Here is a 16,778-nt window from a genome sequence, read left to right on the forward strand (position 1 = left end):
TAACAATGGCAAAAAACAAAAATACCTAATCAATTAACTTAAAATATGTTTTATACACAATGAACATTTGTGAGTACTCAAAAAATCATCGTCATCTTGTTTGTGTGTGTCCCTCAAACTTTGAGTGGACATTCAGCACCTTGACTGTGCATTTTCCACAGAAAGTTTTCCCACATTCCAGTCACTCTGTGAAGTACTTGTGTTTTTGATTTGTTTTTTTTTTCACTATTTTTAACAGAAGGAGGTGCTACATAATTTGTTTTTAGGTAAAATCAAATACCGGGGAACATAGTAATATACAATTGAAAAAATTACCCTGTTCTAGTGTTCATAGCAACTCAAAGGAGTACACAGTTTTTCACAATATGATACAATGGCACATTAATCGCACGCATTAAAGACGATTTTAAAATGGTGTTGGTGTGTAATCAGAAATATAATTAGACTTAAATCCAATAACTTCAAACACAATTGTCATGTAAACTCTTAAAACACTGGTTCAGGCAGTTTGTTTCAACATCAAAATATATGCAGTGGTGTTGACCTAGCTGAGCTAATTTGCAGGTATTGCACTGAAATAAGTAATAATGTTTTTCCTTCTTCTTCTTCTTGGCATTGTTTTCTGCTCTTGTTCCACATGTATGGCAGCTGAAAGTTCAGCTCAGTTCAGTCCCTCATTGCTTTGTTGTACAGAAACTGCAGCTAAACTAGTCTGAAGTCGTTCCTGAAAAACATGACATCAAGGTAAAAATGATTTCACATCCGGGCTCATGCTCCCTCACGTCACCTTAGTCTTGCTTATGGACTGCTTTACAGCTCCATAAATGTAGGTCCAGGTGTTTTGTTCCTGTGTAAATCTGGCCTTTGAGGCCTTTGATTTTCTTGTTTTTCCCGGGCAGTGGGTGCTCTTCCATTCTGTTTGAGCTGAGGTTTATATTATGTTGTTTGTGTCTTTGGAATGAACTCAGCATGATACACAGCCCCCTGGCACAGACGCACACACACTCTCACATACACAAGAGTGATGAATCCCTTTTACTCTTACTTGTGTGTGTGTGTGTGTGTGTGTGTGTGTGTATGTGTGTACACACACATAGTGTGACCACTACTTGCATTTATTTTTGTTTTTAGGTTATTTGTGACTTTATATTTAAATGTTCATGTTTGTGAACATTTGCGTACATATGTTTGAACTGTACACTCCTTTCTTGTGTATTATCATCCCCTAATAAACAGTTCCTTAGATTAGGTTCATCTCACTACATCCTGTTCCCTTGTACTGAGCTCTTATCTTAAACACCTCAATTCTTTAAAGCCCTTTAGGCGACTGCACACTCAGTGCCTCTATACAGGATTACTTTATTCAACACTTTAAAAAGAAAACATGTTTCAATAAGTAATCCTAACAAAGAGGTTTTCTTGTCGAATATTACTTATGTATTCAATAAAGCACTATTGCATTGAGGTTTGGGCCGCACAGCGACTCCTAATTCAAAGTCCTATTTTACTGTGATTAGCACCTCTACTCATCCAGTGGGATTTTTTTCTCTCTTTCCTTTGTGTTAATTCAAAAGCCTGCTAAAGTGTAAGGTAGGGCAGATAGAGAGACAGTGAATGGCACTAAGGAAATGTTAAAGATAACTGAAGGGTACAAAATGAGGAAGGGAAGTAGGAAGAAATTGCATAGAAAGGGCACTTGTGGAAGAAAATACGGAGAAAAAAGGGAAGGAAAGCTCGAGGGAAGTAAGGAAGGAAGGGAGGAAGGAAGGGGAAGGATGACAGTAGGAAGGCATGGTAAATCAACAGCTAAGATGCAGAGTCTAATTATGATTAGTATGGCTGCAGCTGATGGCAATATTGACAGTGATGATCATTTTCATAATGATGACTATATTATGACTGCAGAAGCTGTAATGATGATACCAACAAATTATGTACATGTGACAGTTGTGAAATGCAAAAATATGTCAAAGTCTAGTCATGTCCATATGATTACAAAGAATGGGGGTGTGTACATACTATAACACCTGCACCTTTCTGACCCCTTAAAGCTAGTCCAGAAAAAGTAAAACCTCCATTGAGATTAGAGAATAGTCTGAGAAATAAGCATGACTTTGTATAGCAGAAATCCTTTTTTTCTGCTTTCCACCTATTAATCATATCACGACTCCTCAGATTTATCTTGCGACCCTTTCTGGTGATCCTGACCACTCTGTTAAGCCTGACAGCCCACACCTCTAAATAATGATTAGTCACAGTGGAAATTAAACTAGATACTAGAAGATGTTGGTGCATTGCATCAAGTTAAGCAATCAATTATCTTTCCTTTTTTTCCCTTTTGGTTGTTTATTTCAGTTGATATGATTTTCGGGTAAATTGCGAAGTTATCCTCTCCACACTGATAACGGCTATTCTGGCAAAGGTGTAAGGTTAATTCCCAGAGGAGTGCAGCAGAATATTGGCCTTATTAGATAAGATAGGCAGTGGGTGGAAGAGGGCAAGATGGATCGAGGGAGGGTAGAAAAGACAGTGCCCCTGGATAGAGAGTAAACGGAAAGAAAGGAAGACACAGAGAGGAAGATATTGGACTTATTAGAGAAGAGAGTGGGTAGGAGAAGAGGGCAAACACAGAGAGACAAAGATAGAGATACAGAGAGAGGGATGATGCTATTTTGTCAGTGTTTCCCCGTGGGGGCTCGACTGCTTGTTAAAAAGTCCTGACAGTGAAACCACAGCAGTAACACACATATACACACACATACACATGTACACACACATGCATGCACTCAAACAGTGACTGCTCTTGTGCGATAAACTTTGAATAGGTCTCCTCCTCTCTCTCTGTGTGTGTATATATGTGTGTGTGTGTGTGTGTGTGTGTGTGTTATGTATGAAAATCGACTGCACTCATGCTAAAAATGTTCTTCGGTGACGTCAAATACAGCCTTGTTTAATAATCTGTTTGTGTGTGCGTGTGTGGGCATGTGTGTGTTCAGTTTCTGAAGCAGTTGAAGGCTACTGTTCCTCTATAATTATTATCCAACACAAACAAAGGATTTGCTCCCTTCTGTTCACACCAGGTATTTTTTTTAACTCTCCTTCTACACAACACACACTTCAAGAACACACACTCACATTCACAGCGTGGTCACATGATACTTATCGTTTTTACTGTGATCTAATAAAAACAGAATAAACTTTCATAATAGCTCGGCTTTCATAAGACTCTGACAGAGCCATTTACTAAGAAATGCTGTAAACACCCATAATGTGCTGTAAGTAAAAGACACTACTAAAGTAATGTTGTCAGTGCAATGATATTTCTCTCCGGTCATTATTCTGTAAAATGAAAGCAAAGGCTAGGAGAGCTTTTGTGTAAATGGTTTAGGTGTGTGCAGATGTTGGTGTGTGTGTGTGTGTGTGTGTGTGTGTGTGTGTGTGTGTGTGTGTGTGTGTGTGTGTGTGTGTGTGTGTGTGTGTGTGTGTGTGTGTGTGTGTGTGTGTATACGTCTAAAGACTGATACGTTTCAGTTGTAATTTCAGGATACAAACTACTGTGAAGCAATACTAACGGGATGCAAAGGTTTTTGTACTATTTTTTTCTTAGGCTAAATCACCTTTGCAAATACTGGTTTACTGCTACAAAGGCAGGCAAGACGTTTTCACATAAACACTATAGCTGTATGTGTCTATTTGCATGTGCACTTATGTGTGTGTGTTGATCTTGCTCTTTATACCCTTTGCTTTTTGCAATGAATGCCCACAATCAGCGCTTTAGTAGTTTTTAATCAAAGACTATTGAAATGCACTATGTGGAGAGGATTGTATCACCTTTAGTGGCAGTTGTATGACACTGCTGAATTAAATGTTATGAACTGTGCCACATCATAGTTATCATGATGCTACAGTATAAAGATTTTTTATTCAAGTGACTTGAAATGTTTTCATTTCAAGTCATTTTAATATTCACAGCCTTTTTCCACAACTCTCAAATATGGTGTTGATAACCATATTGTAATAATGTTTCATGTTGCCCAGGAACAGAGGAATACAATCTACCTACCTAGACTTTGGTTCTTGAAGAAGTCTGTTTAATATTAGTTTGTTTAAGTATTATACTTTGAATACAATTCTACACAGAAAGCGATGAACCTGAATGCAAATGGACCAGAGTTGCATGTCACTGCGATTTAAGACTCACTTTTTGACTGTTAGAAGCTAGTACCCCTTTCAGCACCATGGACAGAGCCTTGCTGCTCCAGGCACAAGAAGGTCTTTCAATTTCAAGTCCTTTTTCAACAAGTTGTACCTGTGACAATTTTTCATTAGTTAAAATCTGTTTTTTTTTTAGCCTGTCCTCTCAATTTATCTACATCTCATATGTCTGTATTTTGACAGAGGATATTAAAAAGGGATCATGACTTGATGAAAATAGTATGTGTGGTGTTGGTGCCAACAGTGGGTCGTTTTCACTTTCTCTCAATATAATTGAGAATACCACTTCCTTCAGCTAAAAGGTGTCAGTTTAATGAACATACAGAATATACCTTCCAAAACATATGAACAGTGCTTGAAGCCTCAATTCTTTAATTTGGGGTACATCCAACTTCCCAAGCAATACTTATTTAGTAAAGTTTCAGCTTCCCTAATTGGATTGACAATACTTCTCTTCTTTTATATTTATTCTGCTTAAATAGACACACAATCAGAGGAAACCACTTATGGTGCCAGCCTATAGGTTTACACTTCTGCATTTGGATTTTTTTATATACATTTTCCATGCTCAGTGGTTCTGTCTGAACTGTGGCACCAGTCATCTGATATTGTATCTGAGCCAATCAAGCTCCCACACACAAATAGAAATACCATAGATCTGTTTTTTGGCTAAACCGCAAAGATTCTTAATATATTCAAAGTACTGTCAAATGAAGGTTTAGAAATTACAGCTTACCCAAGCCGCACAACCCATTTTTAACAAGGGATAAGGATTGATTGCAGTATGGACACAGATATCGTAAGAGTATATATATTATTGTATATATATATTGTTGGTGTTTTCTATAGTAGATCATCACCTTTCATAATTTTGGCACCAGGGACCCAACAATACACTGGGCAACTTTAGTCCATGACTTTATTTGACAGTTTGGCCTACAAACCATCAAATGTGAACTAAATTAACAAACCGCTGTGACACTTTATGAATTCCAATCAGACAGGGATGTAATTGAATTGAATTGAACACTGAAAATTAATCAGTAACTTCATATGATATTTGTATGTTTTTTTCTGTGTTGAATGGATCTGTGGGTTTTTGTATGAACTGGCCGTTTGGCAATTCAGTTTGTTTCCACAGACATTTCCAGCTCTTTTGTTTTGCTGCAGCTATTTTTTTGCCTGTCTGTTTATATTTAGTAACTGGCCACAGAGGAATTTTTGTCATATCAGTGTGTTTCTCCTCCAGTGGACACTGTGGAGCTGTTAAACCCAGCGGATAACAGGGTATCTGTAGCAGATATGTGTATATACATGACATCCCTTATATGACAAATATATGCAGAATTTGGTGCGCTTCTGTATATATTATCCTGTGAGTGTGTACCTCACAAACGCTTCTCCCTACACACTCAGACTCATCTGTTTGTGTGCGCGCATTTTTTGTACACGTGTGTGTGTCATCAGACCAGACAGTGCATGATGCTATCAGCAGCAGAGGATATGAGGACTCCTATTTATAACTCCACTCTATCTCAACTTAGACACACTGTCCTGCCCCACGGGGCAGGTGCGTGTTTGCGTGTGTGTCAGCATGGTGGCGGGTGCATGTGTGTTTATGGGTATGCAACAGAGTGGGAAATTTGAGAGTGGGAGACTGTGAATGTGATAGACAGAGCGAGAGGGAAAGAACTGTGAATGACAGACTCCGTGTTCATGTGCGTGCGTGTGTGTTTGTATGTGTGGGCGCCGCTGAAGGTGTGAGTGGAAAGCAGAGACATGTCACACTTAACAAGGGTGAAATGAGAGGATACGATTGGCTGTTTTCTGATGTCACGGATTGTGAGCCGTCCCAATTAGAAACAATCATACGCTGCTTAGTCACCCCATCAGCCTCCTCTCCACTGCTCTACCCCATCTTCCCTCTTTTCTGCCTGTCTGCTTTGCATCCAAATTTCCTTCCTCTTTGTCTCTAATTGTATGTCTTTGTGGAACTTTTTCTTCCTGACACTCAGGCTAATTTACTTCATTTCAGAATATCTGTTGCTAATTCTTCATCCTTTCCTTCCTTTTCACTTATCATTTTTTAATGTTCCATCAGTATCTTATGATTTCTTTAGAATAGCTGTCTTATTATCTCCCTCTATTTCTCTGTGACCCAACTGCATTCCTAAAATATTAAAGATAAAATTAATGTAAAAGTAAAATGTAATGAACTAGAATTAAAAATTACAGGATATAAGTATGAAGTAATAATAAAGCAGCACACACTTATAGTGTGAATGGACTCCATTTTGTTGTTGTCAGAGTGTTGCCCTTCAGTTAAATGTTCAAATCAGAATTATAGGTGAGGCCAACCTACACTTCCCATCTTTGAGGCAAAATGCTGAAGCCTGATTTACCAGTTTCTTATTTCAGGCAGTGTCTCTGATCATGCATATAAAATGAGAATATTCAGCCCAACCTAAAACTAAATCTTTCCAGTCCAGTTGGGTTATGTTTGGTTTGATATGATATGATGAGATCCAGTGAAAATAAAGAGACACTGTTTGGCCATCACAAATGAGTGCAGGCACTTGTCCAGTCTCATTAGAGAGCAGAAAAGAGCAATTATTTTGGTAAAAGGAAGATTTCCGTTTTGTTCCATGGTAGTTTTTGGCTCGCTTCCCTGGGTTGCCTGGAGCTTGAATCCTGTCAGATGGGCACAAGCAGGCAAAGACAGATTCTTACAAACAGACACACATACAGAGAAATATTGGCAACGCACTTTCAAAACAGAATCCTTACAAGATCAATCAGACCCAGTGTTAATTTTAGCAATATTAATTTTGTTTTAATGTTTTGTTTTCTTTTTTTCTCTTATTTTTCAAATGAACTGAAGTATTAAATGTGACTTCATGGGTGACAGGATTCTCCTATGTCTTAATCTAATAACCCTACCCCCTTTAAAACTTATTGGATTATGCCTAAATGCAATGTTACAAAGCTCAAGGCTAAGAAATTGACATTTTAAATTAATATGGTTATCACTAGACTGCACAACATGCTCTTCATGGAGTTGATCATTCATTGAACTTTTATTGTTCATGCAGCTGTGCAGTACTGGATAAATAAAACATCTGCCATGCAGGAAGGACGATGTGTTACATATCCAGCAGCAGCAACAGTTTGTTTGGAATACATTGAGCAAAAGTTTTATGAATACTATTAAGCAACACAGTTGAACAGACAAAAAAAGACCAAAAAAATGGAAAAACAAATATATATATTATCCCATATACGTTTTACACATTTAAATCTGCAACATTATTCTATTCAATGTGTGCCATGACTGCTTGATACTCTTTGTTGGCCCTGAGCTGGTCACAGTCCTCTGTATATAGCACCAAGTGTGGGAGTATCGGCCTTTGCTGTGATGAAGACAGAAAGTGACACATCTTATAGCATGACCTCCCTCCTGCACCACCATGCTCCAGCAATGCTTTAGTTTCTACCCCATTAGAACACACACATACTTACACACACAGAGCCTCTGAAGAGCACTTTAGTCTGAATATCGAGTGTCAAATGCACATGCACATACAATAGCATTAAAGAGCACTCAAGAGTCTTGATATAGGGGGAGAAACACACACACACACACACACACACGCACACTCACACACACACACACACACACGCACACGCACACACACGCACACACACACACACACACACACACACACACACACACACACACACAAATAATGCAAACAGTGAGTATCAACATTATTCACCATCATCACATTGGAAGAGGAAATGCTAGGTCATGCATGTAGCGATGAAATTACATGCAGTGCACTGATATAGTTACAAATACGATCCACTACACTCATTCTCTGAGTTGTGTGAAACCTATTCTGTGTCTCACATGTGTTACTCTGCAGACCAGCAGGCTAAATGTAACTGAGTAAAGAAAATCGAGAAACATATATGAAGTGAATATATCTATACAGTTCTAACTGTGAAGTTAAACATAACCACAGGATAACATGATTATATGATTACTATTTTTAAACTATATTGTATGTTTTTTATCAAGAAAAAGCAATTAGTTGTAGTCTCACCTGTGTCTGGAACCTAGCATTCCTTATCTTTATGAGCTCATTTGGTTTTGACACTCATGTTTATTTCTGTTTCAATACACTGGAAGTAGTTTGTGTCTTATCAGCAGAGATGTATCAGGCTTTCCACATATTCTAAGGTGAAGCTGACTTCAGTTTAATTTATTTGTAGTTTGATGCGAAATAAGAAGCAGCCCTGGTGAGTGCTGACATACTTTTAGTGAGAGATTATCAATTCGCCAGATTTCAAAACTGCACTGGATATGCGTTGCAGAGAGTATTTGACATGAAAATGGAAGATTTGCTTGCATATCTGCATTTGAGAAGTGTACACCACAAAATGTGATATGTTCAATTTGAAATTAGAAAAACTCTTCTAAATAAAATCGTGAATACATGTTACACTTTACACAACTGTAATTTGAACTCATAGAGGCTCCATTATTCAAAATATACAGTCAAAGGAAATAGGTGCTTTTGAGAAACATGAACTTCAATAATGGAGTTTATCTCATATGCTGAAATATAACTTATATGAAAAGTAATCACATCCCAGCTATACTTTGATTCTTCTTCCAAACTTTCTTTTAGACAGCAGGTCTCTTCAACATGTATTTTAGACATGACATTGGTGGAAGACTTTTGCAGAATTTACTGTAGGATCTAAGCTAATGCTTGGAGCTGTTGTATGGTTTAATGGCTTTTTGGTATGGTGGTGTAATATTTTTTCAATTCATGACAGAACCCAACTCACTAACTCTCTCTCTCTCTTTGTTTTATATGTGGTCACACAGTGGGTGATTTACTGTACATGCAGGCTGCAGGCAGTGTGTACATGTACTGTATGTGTGTGAGTGTATGTGGTGCGATGTGATCAGGTGTCAGCAGGTGCGATCCTCTAAAGTGACACTGAGCAAGAATCTCTTTTTCTTCATTTGTCTCCTGTCTCTCGTTCCAACCCCTTGTTCTCTGTCTCTTAGCCCTTATGTTATTTATTTATTTATAGCTTGTCAGGTTGCAGATTCACACACACACACACACAAAAACACACAGAGGACATTCACGCACACACCAGCCAGCAAGTCCATCATAATTAGAGTGCCAGAGACAAGTGGTGTCAAGATAAGCCATCTGTGAACTCTCTGACATTTCAAGGTAACAGAAATCCAGACACACACACACACACACACACACACACACACACACACACACACACACACACACACACAAAAAGTCATGCAATAAACCGCCACTAAAGACGATATAACTTTGTCGGTCCATGCATTTTCTGATGCCAAATGCTCTTTTCTCATTATTTTTGGACCCATTTCCCCCTCTTTTAATATCCTACACCATAATGAGCCATTTAAAATGAAACATCCAATGTAAATTAACTGAATTAATATGTCCACCTGCAATAGTGCCTGTCTGCTCTGTCCAAGCCTATGTCTGAATTTGGCTGAAGTGGCAAACGATTCAGAGTCAGGTTTAATGGAGTGGATATGAGTGACTCAGAGTGAATGTAACCCTCGTTTCTCAGAACCAGACCCACAAGAGTTCTGCAGCCTGCTTGTACCGCACCAATCCAATTTGGGCTTAATTGAATTGTTCTGAGCCCTTCATCCATATATTTCCTCCACGAAAAGCTTATTACTCTCGAGCTGTGTGTGTGCATGTGTATGTGTGTACGTGAGAGAGAGTGTATTTCTGTGTACTCCGATTGTGCCAAATTTTAAATGCTCTGTTGTTTGATATTTCTGAGATGCTGTTTGAATTATCTGGTGGACTCTATGTAAAGTGAGACAAAAAGCCAAATAAATCTTCAACTAAATCTCCTCCTTCCTTTGCTTTTTCTCCTCCCTTTTTTTCCTTCCCTCTATTCCTGCATCCCATTCTTTTTTTTCTGCAGGATGTGAAGTCAACATTCTTCCAGTTTGGTGCCTCCATCCAACAAGAGGCTCTGCTGATGCTGAACATTATGGAGGAATATGACTGGCACATCTTCTCCATTGTGACATCAAAGTTCCCGGGCTACCAGGAGTTCATCAACATCCTAAAAACTACCGTGGACAACAGGTATGATCAACTACACACCTGTTCTCTGATGATCATTATTCTTGCTGGAATACAGTAGCCGACTGGTCGCCACATGACTGTGAAGCCAGTGAATTGGTTGATGTAACATCAATGTTTCGACTTGGTGCTGTACTTTACCAGACCTCACTGGCTCTGCGACTGGATTAGGGAACAGATGTGAACCCAAGCATAAAAAAATGTGTGTTCAATATACTCTTAGACTCTGCTGGTGGTCAAAGAGTATTTTTAACACAGGTAGAGCTTGCAGCAGAAATACTACAAATATTTTGAGATGTGACTGCCAGTATTGCCATGATGAAAAAAAAATGACATTTTGGATCCTCCAAGTGTAGTTTGAACATTTCCTTAGTACTCATCCAGAGGACAGCCACATTAGCCCAAAAGGTTTTATTGTGAAATTTTGAGTAACAGTTTTCTAGTCTGACGTTAAAAGAAATATAGATCGTCAATTACTGTTAGATGCAAATGAGTCCTGTTACTGTATCAAAATATTTGCCACCCATGTGTAAAATTACACTATTAGACTGTAGAAGAAACACACAATAATTTATCTTGCTGTGTGAAAACAGGTATTTAATTACCTGCATGTAAAAGCTTTGACAATCTTTAAGTTGGTGAGGAAAACCCACTCAATCAAACAGAACCCATGAGTACCCCAGAGTGTTGCATTGCTAAATGTGACTAATGGCCCATTTTGACCCAACAGTTACAGGATCTATGGAGCCACTACCAGGAACCCAACTACAGTTAAATGGCTAACAGGTGTTATCAGAAAACCAAGCATGTACCATGGGCTGTTTTCTCCCCCTCATAAACTCTTTTGGGCCATTTCCCCCCCAATATCACCTCTTAGATCCCTCAATTTCAAGAGTTTATACAAAGAAAAACTGAAGATAAAAAGTACTGCTGGTATGTCTAAGGAAGAGTTACTACAATCTTAGCCCAGACATTTTTCCAACCTTATTTTCCCATTTTGTCTGTAATCTTCTCCATCATCACTGCACATTTCGCCAGAGAATGCACAAATTTGCTTGCTCAAAGAGTTACTGCACACAATCTTTTGGCCTTGTATTTTTTATCTCCTCTACTCATGTACTTCAAAAACAGCAGCATGAAAGGATTTCATCAGCATTCTTAAAATGAATGTAGATGACAGGTAGGTTTACTACACATGCAGTTTGGCTGTCTGCCACACCATTAGGTCATTTTGACTGATGCTACAGCCCACCGCAGAGAGAAAGAGAAAAATAACTGTTGGACTGAACAGCACACCATCATTTTTGGGGAAAAAAAGTCAAATAAATGATACATGTTCAGCAATGTTGAGCTTCTGGCAAGAGTTGATGCCTGTACTTGTGATATATTGAAACAGAGCTGAAGAGGGTCTGTTTCATTAGCAGTTACTCTTTCTGTCAAACCCAACAGGCAAACACAGGTTCAATAACTCTCTGCCTCTGTTGACACTGGTAACAGTTGTTTTAATTGCAAGTATTGATGTAACACACATTTAAGTGGGATGTTTTCTCTCTTTGTGTGTTCTCCGACCTTTGAATGGAAAGTAACCTGTATTGAGACTTGTTAACTGTAAAACAACTGATAAGATAACAGAAGCACCGATCAGAGGAACCACATACAAAAATGGCTAAAACAAAACATCAATTATAAGCAGGTTAACCTCATGTTAACTGGTAAATTTTGCACATTAAACTGTAAAACATTTAACTGTACAAAAGAAACACCATGCTCACGGCTCAAAGCATGTATATGCAAGAGGACTGTAGGACTCACAGATTAGCCAGCAATTTGAGAGTGGCAATCATTTGTGAAATGGGACAGTGGCACCATTTGCAATCTGTGTGTCAGCAGTGCTCGCAAATTGCTTTCATGAAATGGGCCCCTGCATCCAAATGGCTGTGTGACTAAAGAATGTGTCTTTACGGTCAGGTCAAAAGTGTTGCTTTTTTTGTGAAACTGTTCATGACAGTTAAGGCATTGTAAGGATTCAGATTGTGTGTTCTCCATTGCAGCTTTAAACAATACTAAACTATATTCTTTATTATGTTTATGTAATGTGGATCACCATTATCTGTGGTTACATCAATAGCTACTTTCCCTGGGGTCCATATACATTTATCTGTAATGATTACAACTGAAAGAGAGTTCCATACATTGATAGATATATAATAACTTCTCATCCCAGCATCAATAGTCATACACTCCAAAAGTGATTTTGACCTCAGTGTTAAAATAATAGCTTATCATTTATGAAACAAGAAATAATTTGTCCAATTACCTGCAATTACATTGTCGATTTCCCACATCAGTGCTCAACTGGCTCACAGTGACTTAGTCATGGGCAGACAGTTTTAATATCAATGAACTTCCATCATTCACAGCAGAAAATTGGACCACTCAGCTCAGCGAGTCAAGGCTGACCTGATGTAAGATTGAGGGAATATTTTGTGGATGGCTACGTACAGTACCTAGGCTGTCTGCTGGAGATGAATGCATGTGGATAGGTGTTTTTTCTGTCAGCATAACCAACCCATGAAATAACAGTGATGTTGGACATGAATGACTGTTAAGGCAATGGAGACACCTTCACTTAGCTGTATGGTCAGGATCATCTCGAGCACAAAAAAACAAAAGCTAAAAACAAACAAAACAAACAACAACAACAAAAACATTCTTTCCTGCTTTTCTTGCACATAAGTCACTTTGGCTGATCTGCAAGAAGTGTACATACTGAAGGGCAAAATTAATTATGAATCAGTATCCACAGCTATATCATTTAGTTATATAATAGCTATATGATTTAGTGTGTTCATTGTAGAATATACTAAATCCCATCTCTCTCTCTCTCTCTCTCTCTCTCTCTCTCTCTCTCTCTCTCTCTCTCTCTCTCTCTCTCTCTCTCTCTCTCTCTCTCTCTCTCTCTCTCTCTCTCTCTCTCTCTTTTTTAAATTTTACACATCAGTATTACCTCCTCCCCTAACTGTAATCAACCCTAGTATTTCTGTCTCTCTCTCTGTGTCTCTCTCTCTCTCTCTCTCTCTCTCTCTCTCTCTCTCTCTCTCTCTCTCTCTCTCTCTCTCTCTCTCTCTCTCTCTCTCTCTCTCTCTCTCTCTCTCTCTCTCTCTCTCTCTCTCTCTCTCTCTGTGTCTTCGTGTGTCATTACCTTTCTTTACTGGTTTTGTCATCTGGGACTTGTAGACCATCATCACTTTGGACAGCAAGAAGAAGATAGAGAGTCCCAAATCACTCTCATGTTACAATATCTGTCTATTGTTGGATTCTTCTGCAATGGTTAACCGCTTTCCTCTTTTCCCTACTGTGTGTCAGACTTTGTTACACTCCAGTCTGCTGTGCGTGTGTGTGTGTGTGTGTGTGTGTGTGTGTATGCGCGCGTGTACATCCTTCTTCGTCCCTTTTTCTGCCAGCTCTGCCATGAAGGACCTGTACTCCTGATACCACAGCATGCCAATTTATGATATATTATGTTCTTTAATTACTAACATAACCACAATTTCTTCAGTTTCTGCTGCAATTAAGCCTTACTTGAACTTGCTCAATATTATCACTTTGGACATTGTAGAAAAGATCACCCAGTCCCACTGGATAAGAAAGATACTCTGTAAATGCATTATCTTTTTAATGAGCACTTCTTTCTGCATTTCTTTCTCACTTTAACTAACAGGCTACAGAACTATATTAAAACATTGCCTTGGAATTATACTGATATGTTTGCCTTTGAGCAGTTTTAACACTGTGGAGGAAAAATGCTTCTTAAAAACATCTATGTTCAGCCACATGGTTTTGTAGGGGCAATGGAATTAATGAATTTAATCTCTGTCCAAAACGTCTCACAGAAGTTGCATTCCACATTGTTAACAGCACCTTTTTTTCTGATAACTGTTGATACCATTTAATACGTTGACAACAGAGAGTTGCTTTGGCCCTTTCACATTAACAGGCCACTATTTGTTGTTCTTTCCTTTAGTTGTGTGGGCTGGAGCCTGTTGAGCATCATTATACAGGACCAGCTTTAGCATTTGCATTCCATTTAGGCATAATGTGTTTCCCCTGACAATAAGCACTTTACACCTATTAGCATTCACATCGCACTTAACAATGATATTAATTATAATGGATAATTATAACTGCCCTTGCCAGCACCTGAACAAAGTTAATAGTCTATCAGTTAAATATTAACATGTCACTCCTGTCCCTCGTTATCCTTGCTTTAGTTTTGTGGGCTGGGACCTGCAGAATATCATCACTCTGGATGCAGTGGAGGAAGACAGCCGGTCTCAGATCATGCTGAAGAAAGTCCAGTCTCCAGTGGTCCTGCTCTACTGCTCGAAGGACGAAGCTGTCTACATCCTGGAAGAGGCTCGCTCTCTGGGCCTCACCGGATTCGGATACATCTGGATTGTACCATCCCTGACCACTGGCAACCCGGAAATAACACCTGAAGAGTTTCCATCGGGTATGATTTCAGTGTCATATGACGACTGGGACTACCCGTTGGAGGCACGGGTTCGGGATGGTCTGGGGATCATAACGTCAGCAGCTGCAGCCATGTTGGATGAGTATGGCGACATCCCTGAAGCCAAGACGTCTTGTTATGGCCAGATGGAGAAGACGTCCAAGCTGCCACCCAGTGCATTGCATAAGTAAGCAAAGACATAGTGTGACAGAGTGTGTGTGGATGTGTTTGTTTTTGAATTAATGTATATAATGATTAGCGAGAAATAGTGAGCTACATTTGTGTCCTTTAAGATAGGAGAATGAATGATGAAAGTTTTTCTGTATTGTTATTACATCAAGAGAGCAGTGTTGCTAACACACATAGATGTTTCTTTGTTTATTTGAGTGCAAGGGTTCCTGCCACAGTATGTTTGTTTTCACCCTTGTCCTCAGTAATTAGAGACTTCCGCCAAGTTTCCACCTACGTTAAGGATAGAAAGATGCAATTACAGGATAAAATACCAAGGGATTGAAAATGGGAACTAAGAGAATAGAGAAAGAGTGGGAGTTAGAGAGACAGAGGGAAATGAAAGAGGTGAATGGGAGTTGAGGAGGGAGTTTTTTCTATTTAGGTAGCAAAGAAAGAGGGAAGGAAAGAAATTGAGACTGTGGTAACAGTAGGAAGCTGCTACAAATGAGTGCTCTCCAAAATTGAAGAACTCCTTGATGAGTCCTTCTGTTCCCCTTCTCCTTTATTCCTCCAGCTCTCATTCACTCTCTTCTGCTCTCCCTGTCATCTTGTGCTCGCTCCCCAGCAGCCAGTGGGAGATGTTGCAGGTCTTGCCAGCTCTGTCAGGCTTTCCATCTGGCAAAGGAGGGAGAGACACTACACACAACCTGTGTTCACATCCCAATATTGTTTTTTTTGTTTGTTTTTTCAAATAGTGATCTGTGGGATTACAAATTGAGAGTCTAAATGAGAACATTTGATTCCAAAATGTAATTCTATGTTTATTGGTTGCAAATTTCAGAATTTACATCTGACTTAATGCCTCATCTTAGAATGAAGATACTTAAACTAGAATATGAGTGAGAAGAAGAATAAAGTCAGCCACCCTTGAGAGTATATGGATGTGTTTGGTTTTTAACAGTCTGCCTATCATTTTGGCAGACACTGTACATAAATATCATATTGGAAATTGCTCCAGTGTGGTCATAGTTGTCATGTTACTATTCTTTAGTTTGCTTTTGTCTAAGATTAATGCATGAAATATGGCCCAACTAACTAACATTAAACATCAACTTTTAAAATATGAATGCATTTAAAAAAAATCTCTGGTTCACATGTTTTTCTGCCGTTTATGATGCATAGTCGCCAGTTTTAACTCATGTGAAAACTAATTTAGTGTCTAAAAGATTTTCAACAAATTAACTTCAGACTATATCTCGTAAATGGAAGAGAAGCAGAGAATAAAAAGACAAAGAAGAACACAAAAGAAGTAGTACGGTAAGATAATAATGAAACAGGTACACTGACAGAGCACTGAATATTGTTGCTTTGTCTAACAATGGCATTTTAGATCTGCTCTGCTAAACTAATGCTAGTTCATGAAATTGAGATTGAAGTCTTACATTTTCAGCTGAAGTCAGCTTACAGCGACTATCTATAAAGATTTACTGGCCTGAAATATTTTAATGTAATTGGTCAATAAATCTACCAGAAACTCTGACTACCTTTAAGATGCTACACCACTTTTCATCCTTGTCCTGTAGAAACCAAACCAAGTGTGTTGTACCAAACTGAAGAGCACCAGAGGGATATCTTTCTACACCCAAACAACACCCCATACATGTTTTTTTTTCAAGTGCATTGTACACTGTGGTTAGTTAAGG

At 38.7% G+C, this 16,778-nt stretch overlaps 1 protein-coding gene across 1 annotated transcript in view; it reads left to right on the forward strand.

Moving 5' to 3' along the window:
- grin2aa (glutamate receptor, ionotropic, N-methyl D-aspartate 2A, a) overlaps positions 1–16,778 on the forward strand; it is a 132,990-nt gene that overhangs the window by 69,429 nt on the left and 46,783 nt on the right. Inside the window, 2 exon segments of the mRNA XM_062438268.1 lie at positions 10,228–10,394; positions 14,663–15,091. Coding sequence (XP_062294252.1) covers positions 10,228–10,394; positions 14,663–15,091 — 596 coding nt within the window.

This window comes from Scomber scombrus, chromosome 18 (assembly GCF_963691925.1).
Source record: "Scomber scombrus chromosome 18, fScoSco1.1, whole genome shotgun sequence".
Lineage (NCBI taxonomy): Eukaryota > Metazoa > Chordata > Actinopteri > Scombriformes > Scombridae > Scomber > Scomber scombrus.